Source organism: Colossoma macropomum, unplaced genomic scaffold (assembly GCF_904425465.1).
Source record: "Colossoma macropomum unplaced genomic scaffold, Colossoma_macropomum, whole genome shotgun sequence".
Taxonomy (NCBI): Eukaryota; Metazoa; Chordata; class Actinopteri; order Characiformes; family Serrasalmidae; genus Colossoma; species Colossoma macropomum.
Window position 1 is genome coordinate 43,245,769 of NW_023494785.1, and position 18,914 is coordinate 43,264,682.

Here is an 18,914-nt window from a genome sequence, read left to right on the forward strand (position 1 = left end):
GGACGGGGGTTTTAGAGGCTTGAGTTAGCAGGGACTTTCACTTTCAGGCTCAAAGCTGCTGTGGGTAGTTAGCCTAGCTGAGAGAGAGAGAGAGAAAGAGAGAGAGAGCACAGGGGCTAGCTTTGAGTAGGGGGAGAAAAAAGGTGGAGTGAGTGAAAGAAAAGGGAAAACGAAAGAAAGAGGGACGTGGGGATATCTGGAAGGCATTTTGGAAAGTACCAGAGGGTCAACAACCTGGGAATTCTGGGGAGAAAGGGGGAGCTTTGAATGTGCTAGTAACCAGCTGTGCCCCAGCACCGTGGGAGGCGACAGACAGAGAGAGAGACATGGGGAATAACATAACCCACATGGGCCGGTAGAAGCATGACACCCACAGGTACCGTATACCGTCCATTAACCGCCTTTAATCGTCTTCTTTCTGCTGCTTCTGAGAAACGGAGACCAGCCTGGTAAACTAATACTAGGTGGAGTTTGAACTGCGCAGTTACTCGACAGCTTCTTATTCGAATTTTCCGTTCCACCTTAAGTGGAGCAGCGCAGCTACTCACCGTGTGCAGGAGCCCAGCGCCGTAACTGCTGCACCGTTTAAGGTGGAACGGAAGACAACTTGAGCTTCGTGTTCAGATTTGAAGTAAAATCAATGCTGTCTTGCTTTTATGGGTTTTTTTCAGTATTACTGCTGCTGTCAATATTTACAGTCCGAGGAAGTGGCTGTAAAGATTTGGACAAAGCGACTGTCCGAAATTTACAGAACAACATCAGCAATGAGAACAACACTGGATTTGTAAGTGAACAAGTGTTTTTGTTTTTAATTGTTCATTTGTTGATGTATTGCATATGTGTTTTGTCATATAAAGCAGTGGTTCTGAGTTTATGAAAATGCACATTTATATATATATATATAGAGAGAGAGAGAGAGAGAGAGAGCGAGAGAGAGAATATATATATATATATATATATATATATATATATATATATTATATATATATATATATATAATATATAAAGTATATAAAATATACTAAAAAATATTTAAAAAAGCTTTAAATATAACTGAAAACAAAACTATTAAAGGAAAGGGGTGCGCTGGATTTTTAAAACAAGACAAAACGAGGACATCATTTCAAAACAGAATGCAGCACAATAATTGTTCAATACTTGTTTTATCTCAGTTACTTTGTTTTCAGAAATGCTGGAAGCCAAGATCATAACTGAACCTAAAAATCGATCAATCGCCCTGTCTTTATATATATTAAAAGTATATATATTTATATACATTAAAAGTGAAAAAAGTTTGTTTTTCTTCTGCAAAATCACTATATATATATATATATTGTTCCAATCTCTACAATATATTTCATTGTATTTTAAATGCCTTTTCATATATGTTTGCGTACTCCACTCCGACACTGAGTATTTCCTGCCCTAACACAGCTGATCATACTCATCAGCTTACTAGTAAAGAAGAAATCCGTCATTTGTTTAACATTTCTGCAGAGTCATTCAGAGTGGTTTGATGTGAAATGGTTAATTGTAGAGAAACTTACTTTGGAAAACACCCTGCATGTATCTCTCCACCATGAATATAAGTTTTGTGCTAAACTTTTCTCAAAACTATTGTAAAACAGTGTCTCAGACATCAGCATTCCATGTAATAACTTTCTGTGAGGGAGCTTTTAGAGGTGGATGTCTGATTCCTATCAACACCACTGCAGTAGGTTTCTCTAGAACGGAGCATTGCACATCAAACATTAGTTACGCATAATTAGTTCCTCTTTTCGTCTTTAAGTCGGAACCACCAGAGCCACTGCTTTAAAGTGCTGTGATAACAGTATGTTAATGTTGGACGCTGTTTGCAGCCGGAGGTGTTCCCGAAAGATTATGTCGTGCCTCGCCATTACAGTCCCAGCACGCAGTGTCACGACCAAAGCGCCATGGTAAGAAAAATTTCCATCTGTGAGTCAGCTTCAGTCTGCACGACGAAGTTTTTCAGTGATGGATCACAAAGGGGCCCTCTGGGAAAAATAAAAAGAGTAATTATCACTACAGCTGTTGTAAACATGCTTAGTCACATCCTACAGCAGTGAGCAGTAGTTCTGAATGACCGCTGATTTAACCCCTTAAAATTCCAGACTTACTGCATACTAAGGCTTATTATTCATTAACTACAGTGACGTGAATGGAAACAGGCTGAGCTATTATTAGGTCATAGAAGTGTGTAATAAAACTTTGGGCCTGCAAGTGGACACTGGCCATTTAAGGCCAGGAAAACCCCCTTCTGATGATGTATCTTGAAGGTGGTAGGAGCTTTTGAAAAACTACAACTGCTAGGGTGTTCATTTTTGAGCACAGGCTATTTTTACATGTTTTTTTCATTAGCTAGTGAATGCAGAAGGAAGGCAGATAGGTAATGTTACTGAAAGCTGAATATTTTGTTGTAGCTGTGTAACTGCTTTCAAATCATCATTACAGTGGAGAGAAGAACAACAGATGAGGAAGACAACAAGCTTTAAAAAGCTAAAGTTAAATCTAGACGATCTAGGCTATCTAGACATGTAACCTCAGTTTGGCTTCTTTTCTCTGACTAAAAGGAGAAAAAACTCATCTGTTGTTCATTTTTTGCTGAAAAAAGACAATCACTTTTTCTTTTACAACCCCATTTCCAAAAAAGTTGGGACGCTGTGCGAAAATGTAAATAAAAACAAAATTCGATGATGAGACACTGCAGTAGTTTTAAAAGTTAAATGTTTTCCTGTTCTTGCTTGATACAGGATTTCAGCTGCTCAACAGTTCAGAGTCTCCTTTTTCATATTTTTCATTTCATAATGATCTCATTGGTGACAGGTCTGGACGCAGGCAGGTCAGTTCAGCACCTGGACTCTTTTAATACGGAGCAATGCTGCTGTAATGCATGCGGAATGTGGTTTTACATTGTCTTGCTGAAATAATCAAGGCCTTCCCTGAAAAAGACGTCGTCTGGATGGCAGCATATGTTGCCAAAACATGTATATATCGTTCAGCATTAATGCTGCCTTCACAGATGTGCACGTCACCCATGCCATGTGCACTAATGTCCCCCCTATACCATCATGAATACTGGCTTTTGAACTGTGCACTGATAACAAGCTGAGTTGTCTTTAGCCTGGAGGACACAGTGTCCATGATTTCCAAAAAGAAATTTCAAGTGTTGATTCGTCAGACCACAGGACACTTTTCCACTTTCCCTCAGTCCATTTTAAATGAGCTCAGACCCAGAGAAGGTGGCAGCGTTTCTTGATCCTGTTTATGTACAGTTTCTTTTTTGCGTTTAACTTGCATTTGTGGATGCAGTGATTAACTGTTTTCACAGAAGGTGGTTTTCAGAAGTGTTTCTGAGCCCATGCAGTGATTTCCACTGCAGAATCATGTCTGTTTTTAATGCAGTGTCACCTGAGGGCCCAAAGATCACAGCCAGCAAATACTGTTTTTTGGCCTTGTGCTTGAATCTTTTTGTGATATTATGTACCGTAGGTGATGAAAAACAAAAGTTCTTCACTATATTTTACGTTGAGAAACATTGTTCTTGAATTGTTGCACTATTTGATCATGCAGTCTTTCACAGAGTGGTGAACCCCTCCTCATCTTTACTTCTGAAAGACTCAGTCATGTTACTGACCTGTTGCCAATTAACCACCAGGCGTTTTTTAGCATTACACAGCTTTACCAGCCTTTTGTTGCCCCCGGCCCAACTTTTTTGGAACGCGTTGTTGGCATCAAATTCAAAATGGGCAAATATAAAAAAAAACAAAACAATAAAATGTATTAGTTTTGACATTTGATATGTTATCTTTGTATTATTTTTAATGAAATGTAGGGTTTAAATGATTTGCACATCGCTGCATTTTGTTTTTATTTACATTTTGCACAGCGTCCAAACTTTTTTGATAATGCGGTTGTAAATTTTGTTCAATAACTGAGGTAAAAAGTTACACTAATGCTAGCTTGGTCGTGTTTACTAGCTTATAGCTCAGTTGCTAGCAGTCAGAATTGGTTGGCACCACAGGGATGCCCACTGACTGTGTGGTGTGTTTGTATAATGCATCCCTGGCCATTGTAGTGAGAGAACACTGATGAATGAAAACATGAAATAACGGTATAAAATTGTGAACTGTGAAGGCTGATGGCTGCATAATACTGCATAATGCAACAAGTAACATCTTAAACTCTAGCTTTAGGCCAGAATGCCCCGTTAATCCATGTGCAGGAATACATGAAGTGAAGAAATTTTGGGTTTACAATACTGTTCTTTATAATATACTATTCAAATACAGTCTTACAGCTCATCCATGTTCTCTCTGTTTCGCTCCGCAGTGCTGTGTGTTCAACGAGGCCGCGTTCCTGTCGCATTCTTGGGTGCAGCTCTTGCAGCAGCTTGAAAAAATTCACCTCAAACGCTACTTCATCAACGAACTGATACAGCAACTTAATGACATTTCAAAAGATGCATGGGTATGCATGAATTCCTTTGTTGCTTCCATAGTGAGAGGCTTTCTGCCGTTATCTGGCTCATAATTTGTCATAGTGAGGACAGGCTGGTCTGTGCATTAGTGCACTGTTGAGAAATACCTTCATGTAGATCTACATGTATTTTAAGGTTTAGAGTCACCTGTTGTCTTATAGCCTCACTCTCACAGCCAGAACTCACCCAATTTAATGAATAATATATCAAATATTTTTCATATTCAAACCTGATCAGCTGTTTGAGACTGATTAATGAACTGATTAATCAAGTGGAATTAGGTGTACCCCTGAAATCTATACTTGCCTAAACTCTATCAGAAATCAGAAATCAATCTGTGAATGCTTTTCCAGAGAATTGAAGTTTGAATTGGTGTTTCAGTTAAAATGAATTATTCATGTAGTTTATTTTGAGATTTGTGCCTGTAATCCATTAAACTCTGGTCTTATTATTTAGTAGCTACTGTAAATTATTCAATACCTACTATAAATTATTCAATATCTATTACAAATTCATATATTAATCAGTATTAACTAAGAATTATTCAGTATCTATTGTGATTTATTCAATATCTACTATAAATTATTCAATATCCACTAAGAATTATTCAATATCTATTATAAATTATTCAATATCTACTATAAATTATTCTGTGCCTACTAAGAATTATTCAATATCTATTATTCAGTACTTACTAAGAATTGTTCTGTATCTATTAGGATTTATTCAACAGATACTGTAGAGTACACAGTAACTCAAATAACTCAAATACTATAAATTATTCAATATTAATATTACATATATTATGTACTATAGAGTACACAGTAACTACTACAAATTACTCAATATTCTACTATAAATTATTCAGTATCTACTATGAATTTTTCAGAAGCTAGTATAAAGTATTACGTAAATACTAGAAATTACAAAAATAACTTCTATGAAACAAAGTTCTGATTGTAAGATCTGGAGTTTAAATGTGTGATGATGATGATAATGCAGGCATGCAGATATGCTAATTGTAGAGGTATAAGCTTGCATTGTTTGTTGGCAGCATTAGCTTTGCCACTCTAGTGCTAAAACTAAAGAAGAAAGATTCAGAGACCAAACTCAGCTGCATTTGGAGTAAAGAGAAGATTTATTTATTCATTTTTTTTTTTTCTCCAAACCTTTGCTTTAAAATGAAGGCTACTGTGTCTGTTCTTTGTCTGTTCTCCTCCAGTCTAACAGCTCTGTATTCCTGACAGTAAGCTCTGTGGTAATGTCTCTCCTTTATCCTTGTGTAAACAGTGTTTCCAGGAAACTCCGGATCCCTCCGTTTTCCCGTCTGTGAACTCCTCCCCTGGAGCACTCCTCACCTTAACTTCTTCACTCCTCTCCAGATGGCTGGAACTGAACTGTCCTATGGGGGAAAATGCCTGCAGCTTTCATTCCCCTTGTACTACAGAGGAAGAGGAGGAGGAGGAGGAGAAGAAGGAGGAAGGGAGCCTGGAAGGAGGAACAGGAAAGGAGGAAGAAGGGAACGTTGCAGGTGAAAGGACAGTCGAGGGCCCGCCATACATGAAAGAAGGAGAAAGAGGAAAAAGATGGATCACTGTGATCCCAACTAACAAGTACTATGGGTCATCTCCGTCTCCGGGCCTTCTCCTCTGTGCGTTTTTTTTCCGGAGGATCGTAATGGACGTGATTGTGAGAGAGCTCTAACGAGGGAGAAGAAAGTCGTGGAGCTTCGTCATGAATGTAATACCGAGGAATCCTGGCCAGTTAGCCAAGACGTTCGGTTACTGCAGCAAGCTTGCTACAGCAAACAGTCTGGGAGGAATTCATAGGTAATGAAGGAGCCGTGCGTGGTGCTCGTTGGATATTGTCTTAAACCTATCATGACTGTTTTTGTGCTTATTCTATGTAAAAATAATCACTCTTAAAGCTTTCGGAGGCACTGCATTGGTGGAGGTACACTGACGTCTATAGTGTTTGTAGGATGCAAATTTTGCCATTATAATAGGAAAAAACAGCATATTTTGTGATCTTATGTTTAAGAACAGTCATAGAAGTTAAAGCAGCTAATGAAACATGCTGTGTAACTGAATGTCAGAACGATAGGAATCATCATAGGACCTGAAACCACACAAACTGCTGATTTAAACTGTCATTAATGTAAAAATTGCACCCGACAAACATTTCAGAAGTATTTCCAATGATTTAGTCAGGCAAATTGAGCTAAAAGCACAAAACGCTCCCTCAGCTCTCGTAGCTTTTCATTATAATTAATCAATGGAAATTAAAGAGTTAGCATTAGCCTGCGTTTTGACCAAAAAAAGCTGATACGTTGCCTCAGCGTCTGACTGTATCCCATGCAGTGGCTCCGATTTTTAATAGGTGTTGTTTTGAAAGCTTGTTTCTTGTGGAATATTAGAATGTCTGGCCCAGGGGTTAAATTGGAATTTAATAGGTGGTGATTCTATGAAGTAATAGGCAAAAAAACATATAACGGTTAGCTTAAACAGTTAATCTCAAAGCCGCAAGCTAGCTAACTTAAACAGCTAAAAAGGTTGATCTTATGAACAAAAAAACAGCTATTTGACTTTGTATGTGCATATTGTAGGCTAACTTGGGGCTAGCTGACTTACACATAGCCTAACCTGCTCAACACAGCAAGCTAGCTAGGTTCATTTGTGTATGGTGTAGGCCAGCGTTTGGCTAACTTAGGGCTTGCTAATCTGATTCTGACGTTCTGATATCTGAAGTAAAAGTACATCATAGGTATCATAACTTTGATATTAACCAGCCGACTAATGTAAGAGTGCTGCATTCCGTACAGTACTTCGGCACTTTTCAGTAGTTATTGCGGAAAAACCCAGACACAAAAAGTCATACACGATTTAATGATTGGTTGGACTCTGCAAAATTTGTCTAGCAACCAAGTTGCCTTTTGATTGGTCACATCTGGGCCAATACTTTTAAAGAAATAAGAAAAAATCGTCATCTGTGTCGGTTTGTGCTGTCAGTATTCCGTAACCAGCTTCCACAGAAGGAGTGGTTTTCCGTACAGCGTTTTCCCTGCATTTTTGCCAACAGATTTGATGGAAAAATGAAATGAAAATATCGTTGACAAATGTCAAGAAAGTGTTTTTTATTACACAAACAGGAAAAGTTGCAAGTGTATGGAATACTGAAGTGTACGGAATACCGTGCTCTTATGTTAGCTAGCTAGCTAAAGCTTCAGTCCCACTGCAGGAAAACCCAGAAAAAGTTCATGGCTAATACATTAGCGTGTACCTAACATATTAGCTCATGCCTAGCATTAAATCTGGGCATTTTAAAGCACAGTTTTTGTTTAGCGTTTCTCTGCTGCTAAGGATCCAGTCTGAATGGATCACTGTTCCATTCTAAACTCTTACATATTGTAGTTTTATCTGTTGAATGCTCTGAAAATATAGTTTATTAGCTCAAGGTAGATCTTCAGGCACTCCTTATTCATCTTATCATCTTAGTCGTTTTCAGAATTGTTACACCCTTTTTGGCCATCCAGGTTCCTAATTTGTAAACCTCTGGCTGGAACGCCGTTCCAAATTCCAGGATCCAGTTTAACCCCTGGTCTTATCCCATGCAAATAAGCAACATGTGTAAGCGTGCCTGCTCAGATCGAGCACATGTTTCAGTCATTTCATGGGGCTTCAATGTCAGAAAAATAGCATTTAGCTGTTGCTAAGCTGTCCAGACTTGTGTCATATAACCTGTCATAGCTACCAGGCTAACACTGAGGGGTAGCGAAAGACTTTTGGACCGGCCGTTAATCTTCCACAAAATGAAGTTTTTGACCTAGTTCTCCACGTTATTTTAGAAATCCATATCACAGAGTTTATTAAGTTAGTAGCTAACACTACATGCTGCAGCCAAGGATGGGACGATTACCAGTTTAATGATATACTGCAGTATAAAACCTGATGAGCATCTTTTAAAAAATTGACTGTGGAAGCAAATAGTTCTACCGTTACATTCTTCCCTCAAAGCGCGCACCAGGACAGCACATGTTTACACAGTTAAAATCTTTTTTAACATTATTTTAATTTTTTTAAGGCTTTTAAATTATTTTTCTTTTTTGCTAGCTAGATCTCTGTCTATCACACGATGCTAGCATGCTAGAAGGGTGAAGGCTAGCATGAGCTTCCAACAGGACAACCAGTGTGTCTCAAGTCAGGGGCTGCGTCCTTCGGGGGCTGCATTTGAAGGCCGATTGCGTCACAACGGCGCGACTAGGCTGTCCCATTTCGAAGGCTCCTTCATATGCGGCCAAGAAATGTGTCCTTCTTTTCCATGGCAATGAAGGATCCAACGGGTGGATCCTTCACCAGCCAACATATCCCGAGGTTCACTGTGTGCCGGCGAGGATTCGAGAACATGAACATGGCGGCATCAACAGAGAAGCGAACAGCAGCTGAGGAGACACTTTCAATATAAGTGTTAGGTTTAAACTGAGGCGGATGGCTAACGATACAACTTTAAAAAAACAAACAAACAAAAACAATCTCATCAGTAACCGGCAGTAAAGCATGTCCAGCTCTAATACATGAAAAACATGAAAAAATAAACAAATAAAACGTTTCTGGCTCCGTCTTTATAGAACTTTAAAAGAACTTGGTAGGAGCAGTGTTTGGTGACGCAGCGGTAAGGGCGGGAACAGCGGTGCTGTGACGCAAACCCGCTGTAGGGCAGACCGTCTCATTTCAGTTCAGCCTTCATGGGTCTAAGCAGCCTTTGAAGGACACGCCTTCGTAGACCGCGCCCTTCGAAGGATCCAGCCCCTGAATTGGGACACACTGAACGTCATTGGAGGTCAGCATGCTTACCCACCTAGAGAGAGAGAGAGAGAGAGAGAGAGGGATAATTGTGCTCTCTTGAACTCCTGATTACGGATGGCTGTGGCGTCACTGTGCATTAAACTCACAGTATCCCAGTGATAGTGCCGTCATTTAAATGGTTGTGTCGTCTAGCCGAACGGTTAAAATATGATCAAGTAAACATTTCATATTTATTTAAGTTGTAGTATTGTGTAGTCTTTGATATTATAAATAAATTCTGTTTTAATCCTAATATATAAGTGTAATTATTATTTTTTTTACAAGTGCCGTCAAGTCCACTCCAACCATATGGATAATGTTTCTCCACACACTTTAAAAAGATGGTTCTTCAAGGGTTCTTTAGTAAAGAAAATAGTTCTATGCAGAACCATGACCACTCAAAGAACCCTTTGCATGATCAAAAGGTTCTTTGCATGGTGAAATAGTTCTTCAGATTGATGGAGAATTAAGTATTGTGGCTTGTCGATGATTTCTTCAGATTTTTGTCCGTCCATCTTGTTGCTGGTCGTCCTCGTCCTCTTCTGTCTTCAACTCTTCCAAGCATAGCTGTCTTTTTAATAGCTGTCTATCAATACAACAGCTGTGCTGAAATGAATTTAGTGTGTTTCATTGCTTTTTAAAGGAGACGTCCACCAACTGTTCAAATTTTCTACATAATTAAAAGGTTCCAATGTAAACGAAGTCACTCAGAGTAGCTTGATGTGAAATCTCCATTCTAGAGTCAGGAGTTGGTGTTGATAGGAACCAGACAATGGTTAAACATGGTTATGAATGCCTGATGTCATTTCTTTTAGGATAGTTTTGAGACGATTTTGGTCTAAAATGAATCCATTCATGGTGGAGGGATACATGCAGAGGCAAAATAGTCCCCAAAAGAAAACTTACTATCTCATATTTCCAATATTTTTCCATCATCAACATTCCATATAAACTCAGAAGACTCGTGTAGGTTCACTGGTGGTTCTGGATAGTAAATAAAATGGCTATATTTGTGTTGTAGTCATGGTGACCCCTGGTTCCTATCACCACCACTGTAAAGACATCTCAATCGGTAGGTTTCGCTACAGTGAACCATTTACATTTCAACAAATGTTGAAAAGAATTTTTTGAATATTTGAGGAATGCTGCAGTAATATTGACCATTTTGGTCAGTAATATCATGATAGGAAGTGAGTCTGTCCCATCTCTGGCTGCAGCTGTATAATCGTACCGTTTGTCACTGTAACGTTCTATGTTTCTGCGTTTTTAAAAGCCGTTCTCATTTCTCTCCAGAGAAAACGCCTCAGAATCAGCAGCCGCCGGTCAGAAATTAGCTTTCTGAGAATAGTGACTGTTCTTTAAAACGCTCTGCTGACTGGACTGTTACATGATTTTGTCTGTTGTTTGCTTTTTCTATCATTTCTTTGCACTGATCGTTCTCATCCCCTCTTTGCCTCTGGTGAGACTGTCGAATCACGTGCCTTTAGTGTTATGCAAGGCGTCAGATGTGGGCTGAATAATTCTCGAACACTGAATGTAGAAAGAAAGACTCCAGGAATGCACAAACAAAACTCCTTTTTCTCTCCGTGGTCGCAGTATTAACTATATTAACAATCACCATGGTTTTTTTCTACATTGTGCTAAAATATGCCAAAAACAAGACTGTATTATCTTTGCTGTTTTGTGCAAAAGTTTGGGCCTTTGCTGATTTTTGCACATCCTCTACAGGGAACACTGTTCTGCACATTTTAATGCACAACTACCATTTATTTACCGAATGGAACAGATTGGAAAAAGAATATAGACATCAAATGTGCGCAAAGGTTCTGATGCATTTTATATTTCGCGTTTTATTTTGTTTTCCGAAGCTTTTAAGCTCAACAAATTTGCAAATTGTTGCAGAAAATGCTGTGTTTAAGAAATTGTTGGAGAAAAATGCCGTGTTTCAGCTCCCTGTAGAGGATGTGTTCACGTGTTTTTCATAAAGTGTGTAATTTGACTGGAAGCATGCAAACTTTTGCACACAGCCACATGACACTTGCCAGCTAGCACTCAAAGCAGTCCTTACAGACAGTATTTCAGGATTGGTTCTGCATTTGCGTTAAAATGTTTACATGTTTGGAAATGTTAGCCTGGACGCTAGCTATCATGAAGCTACTTATACTGTATTAGCACAGTCAACCCGCCTTTCAAAATGTATGTGTTCGTGTATGTGTTTTAATGAAACCTCTATGTATAATGTACAGAAAAACGTGTATATCTAATATACAAATTCTGCATAAAGTGTTATAGCAAATTTTACATCGACCGACTTTTCAATGTAACCGTGTCACTGTAAGCCTCGTGTAGCTGAGCTGCACAGTTGTTGGGCCCATGTTTTACAATTTTCTTGTATTTGTTTCTCCTGAAATCCACTGATAACATTTGTGTGGGTGCCAAAAAAACATGCCTTCAACATTTTCCTGTCTTTATTCGTTAGAATTCATTTATTCTGTCTTTGAGACTAAGATATGTAAATGGCCTCTTTTCTGAACCCTTCAGCGCATCATCATTCACTCTGATATTAGACTGTCCGCAGAAACAACACTCCACATCGCTTCAGCAGTAATGGGCGTGGCTAAACTTCTTGGTGGTCATATGTACATGTGTTGTGGTTATTACTAGGGCTGGGTGTCATTCAAAAGTTATGACTGGCAAATACTAATTTCTGAACGTTACTTTTTTGATAGTGCTACTTAAAATTATATACTCAAAATGGGCGTGGCTTAAACTAAAAATGAGTGAGGTGCTGGGAGTGGGAATATGTACTGAACACAGAGTGCAGACTAGCACTGACATTAATGAAATCCATACGGAATGTAATTTAGACAGCCAGTCAACCGACTAGATTTTGGCATGCTTATTGGCTCACTAGCCACGTTTACATGCAGCCTTATAATCCGTTAATTATCCAACTGATAGCTCAATGGGAATAGAATACGTCCATGTATACACCCCAGTCGGAATAGACGAGTCCGTTTGAGGCCATTCGGAATACAGTTTCTATCCGATTGAACGAGGTGGGTAATCCTGTAAATAATCCATTAAATAGAAGAATAATATCCGTGTAAACGCCTGTATCTGATTACATTCCCTAGCAGAAAGCTTATACCGTTCGACATGGCGGAGCAGAAACTGGTCTGCAGAGGAGACGAAGTTTATGCTCTGATCTGTCTCAGAACACGGCGTCTTCCTCTCGGCCTTCTTTAATAAGGACATGTGAAGCACGCTTTCCTGAGTCTGACATCATTTTAAAGCAAATAAAAAACACAAGCACTGCTCACTGCTGCTCATCTCACTCTGACTGGACTCACGTGATGCTGGTTGTCATGGTAACGTCTACACCAAGTGGTGCTCTACGCATGCGTGTTGTTTTGGATCTGATTACTTGTAGTGAGCATGTAAACAGAGATTCTTCATCAGATTGTTGAGTAGAGTGAGAATAAACAGCTCAGTCTTAATCTATAATCGGAATGTATTCAATCAGATTGACAAAAGTCTTTGTGTGTAAACACAGACAGTGATGATAACAAAGTGTTTAAATTGGATACTAAATCAGTAGCGGGTGGTCGAGTATACTGGTTGGAATTCTTTCTCAGGTATGAGGTATAGAACGTGACGTACAAACAATGCAGACCATGCTAACGTTAGTCCGTTTAGCTGAATGGCTATGGGAGTCAGGGATGTTTTGGTCACATTTCAAATGAAAATGAAAACATGGCAGACCTTTGATCACCTCCCGCTGTCTACTCCACTTCATCCGAAGTAGTCCACTTTGTTTTCAAGGCAGCAGACAGGAAGGGACAGCCTGTGCTTTGGGGTTAGTCTAGCCTGACCTGGACACCAGGCCCGACTCAGTCAACTTCACCAGATGGATATCTGGCCTTGTCCGCCCTGAATGACTAATTTTTTCCAAAGTCCAGCAGTGTCTCCCAGGCGTGAGGGCAGTGTATGAGACAAGTATAAGACCAATTACTTAAGAAATTTAACGAAGCTGAAGACTATAACTGCTGCTCAATTTAATGTGGAATGGAAAAATCAAGCAAAGAGATTCCAAATAAAAACTTCAGCTTTGTGGAGATTCAGACGTGAGTAGATGTAAATATTTTGCTCCTTTTTTGCCAGAAAGCAATATTACAAGGTAGGTTTATCTATACATTTATTTATTAATCTTGTGACTGTAAAATATTTCAGGATTACTTTAGTTTTTAAAACATCCCAGAATAATAAGCATCTCAACAAACATTCAGAAGACTCATGCAGGTTCACTGGTGGTTCTGGATAGTAAATAAAATGTCTATATCTGTGTTGTAGTCATGGCGACCCCTGGTTCCTATCAACACCACTGTAAAGACATCTGAACCATTTCACACCAAACCACTCTGAATCACTCTGTTTACATCTCAACCACTGAGAAATGCAGAAACTTTGGAATTTCTCTTTAAAATAATGTTAGATGTGTCTAGAATGATAAACAGAGCTGTAGATGATTATAAACTGACTGACAAAGCTATAAAACATCTCTAATAAAATTAACATCCAGAGTAATCAACATCTGTTTAGAAGTTAACAGATAATTACAGCACATAATTTGTCATTCAATAACTTATTGTTGACCCCACGAACTTGAAATAGTAAATAAAATATGTTTAAGTGCATTATGCTGCTTAGTTTATAGTATTTTAACCTGCAGTGTTTAAGCTATTATACGCTAATATACTGTGATCGGTAATATTAAAGTTGGCACTAAGGATGGCATTTCGACAGCCCAGACATCACACCAATATGGACTATTTGGATTAAGAAGTAATTTATACTTTTATATTAACCCCTTAAATAGAAGAATAGCTCAGCCTGTTCGCTCTGAAGTCCCTTTAGTTACTTAATAAAAAGTCTGGGACTTTAATGGTTTAAGTGCGAAAAAAATGTTGACAATATGGCCCTTTTAAATTGGATGGTATAGGCCAGGGATCGGCAGCATATGGCTCCGGCTCTTTTACTGTCCTGTTGTGGCTCTACAGCTGAATCAGATTTGTAGGTAAAAATAAAATAATCCTCCTTTACAGTAAAATAAAGCTCTGCTGATCGTTCAACACAGTTTAACAATAAATGGTCTTAAACTCTGGAGTTAATGTAGAACTGCTAATTCACCCTTTAACCCTGAAGATCAGCGCAGACTGCTGGTCACCATAGCAACAGAGACAACAGTCTCGCCTAGCTAGTAGCTAAAAAAAAGGCAAAGAAAGAGATTTAAGACAAACATCCATAATTTGGAGACGAATGGACTGATTTGCGTCTATAATCACTCCAGCTGGTTTCCTGATACGTTTAATCTGCAGCGAGAAACTCAAACATTAAAAAGCTGCAAGGCTGAAATCAGCTTCTCCTTCGCCAGCTTCTCATTCAAATGTTCCTGTTCCTCCTTAAATGGCGCAGCAGTTACATTCTGGCACCTCAGGCACCATTTAAGCTGGAACGGGAAAATTCGAACAAGAAGCTGGCGAATGAGAAGCAACTTCAGCCTCAAAAAAAGTTGGACGTTAAGAGACATTTTACAAGAAACTGTTCCACTTTTGAGGGAAAGTTTCCTGCTGGAGATGCGCAAAAAGATGCTACAGCTGAGCTAAAGATTAAAGCAGAGCAAAGTAAGTCTGAGTTTTTGTTTATATTATATTTTTAGCCTGTACTGGTACATTTACACATACTGAGACATATTTACAGCCAAGATGATAAAATGGACATAAAATGTTGTGGCTCCCAAGGTCGTTTGGTTTTGGTTGAAAGGACAAAATGGTTCTTCTTAACATTTGGGTTGCCGACACCTGGTATAGGCAGTGTGTAGTTTTTCAAGCTTGGTGCAGAGTATCTGTGTTTACTTTCAAAGAAACATGGTGTCTTTTTGGCGAGGTTGTGGGGAAACAGCAATAATGTGCTTATTGAAGCCCCAGCAAGCAAGTATATAAACACTAAAACGAAAGCTCCTGAAGCAAACTGGTCACGGACACTGAGCAAACAACAGTCCCTCCACCCAAATTCCATCCAGCTCAGCTCCTCAGCCTGCCATCATTTCGAAAGTGGTGATCCAGCTGCAATAAGTTTGGAATGTTTGAAATATGACTAATTCCAATATTCCACTAATGTGTTTATGTTTCCTGTAGTTACATTTGTTTATTCTGTGTAATTTTAAACATAATTCAGAATCAGACCAGAATAACTGAATTGAACCCTGATGAGCTTTGAGACCACTCTTTCATTTAATTTGCAGTCAAAACAGCCAATAGGAATGAATTCTTCAGTTTTTCAGGAGATATTTCTGAACAGAAAAGACTTTTGAGTAAAGGAAGGAGAAAAAAACAAGTTTCCAAAAAAAAATAAAAATTAAAAGTTCCAAAGAAAATGTGGCTCCTAACAACCACCTGGAAGAGCTGTTAGACCCCAAAACTGACCCCATCAGATAAACAGCACTTAAAGCTTTCATCTCTGAGAGAGAGGAGAAAATCAAGCTGTCCATCCTTCCACTGTGAGAAGACGACTCAGCGCTGTGGGTCTGAAAGGATGTGTAGCTGATCAAGAAGAACCTCACTGAGAAAAGGAGACGGACACATCAAACAAAGAAGCTGAACAATGGATTGACCACCCCAGAGTCCAGACCTCAACACCACTGAATGTGTTTGATTACTTCAGAAAATGATCAACCAGCTTCTAAGACTGAACTTTGGAGGTGTGTCTGCAGATTCTTTGAGGAACTGAAAGTGAGTCTCCTGAAAAGAATGGAAGCTGGAATAAAGGGAAAGAGTGACTCACTGAACACTGAAAAATGAAAAGTTACTTTTAGTTGTTGATGCTTCTGTGTAATTTTCTGTTAAATATGTTTTCATTTTTTTCTGATGCTGAAAAAAAAAAAACTAATACTTAATGAGTGTTTTGGCTGGAAATGCTTTCTGACTGTTTTACATTCAAATGAATCCTTTACTACTTGCATCATGATATATTCATTATTTATAACTCTAAAATCTTAAACAAGTAGTCTAATGTAAAGATTTAGGTTAGCATTAGATCCTAGTGGGTGTAGTGGCCTTGATAGCATCAACCTGTTTGAGACATTCTCTACTGAGTTCAGGTGTTTCAGCCACACCCATTGCTAACAGGTGTATAAAATCAAGCACAAAGCCATGCAGTCTCCAAAGACAAACACTGGCAGTGGAATGGGTCATACTGAAGAGCTCAGTGACTATAAGCATCACTTTTATTAGATGCCACCTTTACATTTTGTAAAATTTCTGCTGTGTTAAGTCTGCCCCAGTCAACTGTAAGTGCTATTATTGTGAAATGGAGGTGCATAAATCATCCATCCTCTGTTGCATCCTCTGTTCCAAACTGCCTCTGGAAGCAACGTCAGCACAAGATCGTCAGGCACTTCATGAAATGGGTTTCCATGGCCGAGCAGCTGCACACAAGCCTAAGATCACTATGTGCAATGCCAAGCGTCGGCTGGAGTGGTGTAAAGCACTCTGGACTCTGGATCAGTGGAAACGTGTTCTCCGGAGTGATCAATCAGCTTCTCTGTCTGTTAGTCTGATGATGAATCTGGGTTTGGTGGACGCCAGGAGAACGTTACCTACATGAGTGCCAACAATAAAGTTTGGTGGAGGAGGGATAATGAGCTGGGGCTGTTTTTCAGGGTTTGGGCCCCTTAGTTCCAGTGAAGGGTGATGTTAAAGCTACAGCTCACAAAGACATTTTAGCAATTTGGGGAAAAGCCGTTCCTGTTCCAGCATGACTGATCCCATGTGCACAATAAAGCTCCATAAAGACATCTTTTGACAAGTTTGGTGTGGAGGAACTCCAGAGTCCTGACCTCAACCCCACTCAACCCCTTTGGGATGAACTGGAATGGAGATTGTGAGCCAGGCCCTCTCGTCCAACATCAGTGTCTGCCCTCACAAATGCTCTTTTGACTGAATGGACACAAATTCCCACAGACTCTCTCCAACTTCTTGTGGAAAGGCCTCACAGAAGAGTGGAGCCTGGAACTGTTTACTGTGCTTTTGTTTATTTGCGGTAAGTGTGAAAGGACCAGTGTGACTGGCCTCGGCTGGACAGGGGCGGGCAGATGTTGGCACAAACAACACCAGCTTAACAGAATGCTTTTGTTCCCACAGTGCCTTCCTTCAGCTAACTGCATAGAAAAACAACGGTAGGGAGAAACGCTCCCCTAATTTATTTCTAGCTTGTTAGCATACTGTAGTTAGAGTAGACATTGTTTTGCTTCCTAAACCTACAGACATTCAGGAGAATTTCACTGCTTTTCAAACACTTCTGCATAATTCAATGGTTAAGATGCAAACAAAGTCATACAAAGACTTGATATTCAAAGGTTTGATATGAAACGCTGCGTTCTAGAGTCAGAACTGTTCACAGTGGTGGTGATAGGAACCAGACGTCCACCTCTAAAAGCTCCCTGACAGAAAGTTACTACATGAAATGGTTATGAATTCACTGCCTGATATCTGAGACATTGTTGTAGGACAGTTTTGAGAAGATTTTGGCCTTAAAATCCATTTGTGGTGGAGGGATACATAATATGCAGGGTGTTGTGCGGCAAAATAGTCCTCAAACAAAACTTATTCCATATAAACTCAGAAGACTCGTGTAGGTTCACTGGTGGTTTTGGATCGTAAAAAAATGTCTATATTTGTGTTGTAGTCATGGTGACCCCTGGTTCCTATCACCACCGCTGTGAACAGTTCCGACTCTAGAACGCAGCGTTTCATATCAAACCTTTGAATATCAAGTCTTTGTATGACTTTGTTTGCATCTTAACCATTAACTGCATCTTCAGACATCTGGTTCCTATCACCAGCACTGAGAACAATTCTGACTTTGTGAGTTTGTCTAGAAAGCCAAACCATGCCAAACCACTCGGAATGATTTTGTTGGCATCTTAACCATTTAATTATGCAGTACTTGTTGAAAAACGATGGATTTTCCCAGTATTAGTCACTCTCAATGGAGGTCTTGCTTCAATCACGGAACATTTAGCTGTGCCCTGTTATACTACAGTGACTAGTGCATTGTTAAATCACTCTGTCTAAAGTCTGCGAAGAACAGAAAGAACAAGAACAACATTCATTCTATTCAGTCAGCTATAAGTAGAGTGAAGCGTCCCACAGGAACTTCTGTGTTACACACAGTTACAGGTGAAGTGTATGTTTGAGCTGTGCGTGTCTGCAGAAGTGTGTTAAAGGAAGTGAGAGGACACCACATCTGAACAAACCGCATTTCCTTTCTCTGAGGCCTACAGTCATGTCCGTTCACCTTGAAGCCAGTGAAAACTACCGCTCAGTACTCTGCACTTGTAGTTAAGTATCATGAGCACTATAGTCTATATATACTGTATATACTATTGTCAGTTTATTAGGCCTTATATTACTGTACATGTCTATTTACCTGACCTACTCAAGACTGACATTTAATCAATGTTTTCAGCATCATAAAGCCAGTTTTTATATGCCAATATTTAGTTGGAACCAGGA

The 18,914-nt window shown here is 39.3% G+C and overlaps 1 protein-coding gene across 1 annotated transcript; it reads left to right on the forward strand.

Moving 5' to 3' along the window:
* On the forward strand, positions 1-11,806 carry zgc:174888 (uncharacterized protein LOC558116 homolog). Its single transcript, XM_036595869.1, has 5 exons — positions 1-376; positions 672-784; positions 1,860-1,937; positions 4,351-4,488; positions 5,789-11,806. Exons 1-5 carry the CDS (start codon positions 364-366, stop codon positions 6,200-6,202), a joined length of 756 nt encoding a protein of 251 aa, XP_036451762.1. The 5' UTR covers positions 1-363; the 3' UTR covers positions 6,203-11,806.
* The last annotated feature ends 7,108 nt before the right edge of the window (positions 11,807-18,914 follow it).

Coding starts and splice junctions, on each gene's coding strand:
- zgc:174888 (XM_036595869.1), top strand. Junction 1,938..4,350: donor GTCACGACCAAAGCGCCATG/GTAAGAAAAATT, acceptor TTCGCTCCGCAG/TGCTGTGTGTTCAACGAGGC. Junction 4,489..5,788: donor ACATTTCAAAAGATGCATGG/GTATGCATGAAT, acceptor TTGTGTAAACAG/TGTTTCCAGGAAACTCCGGA.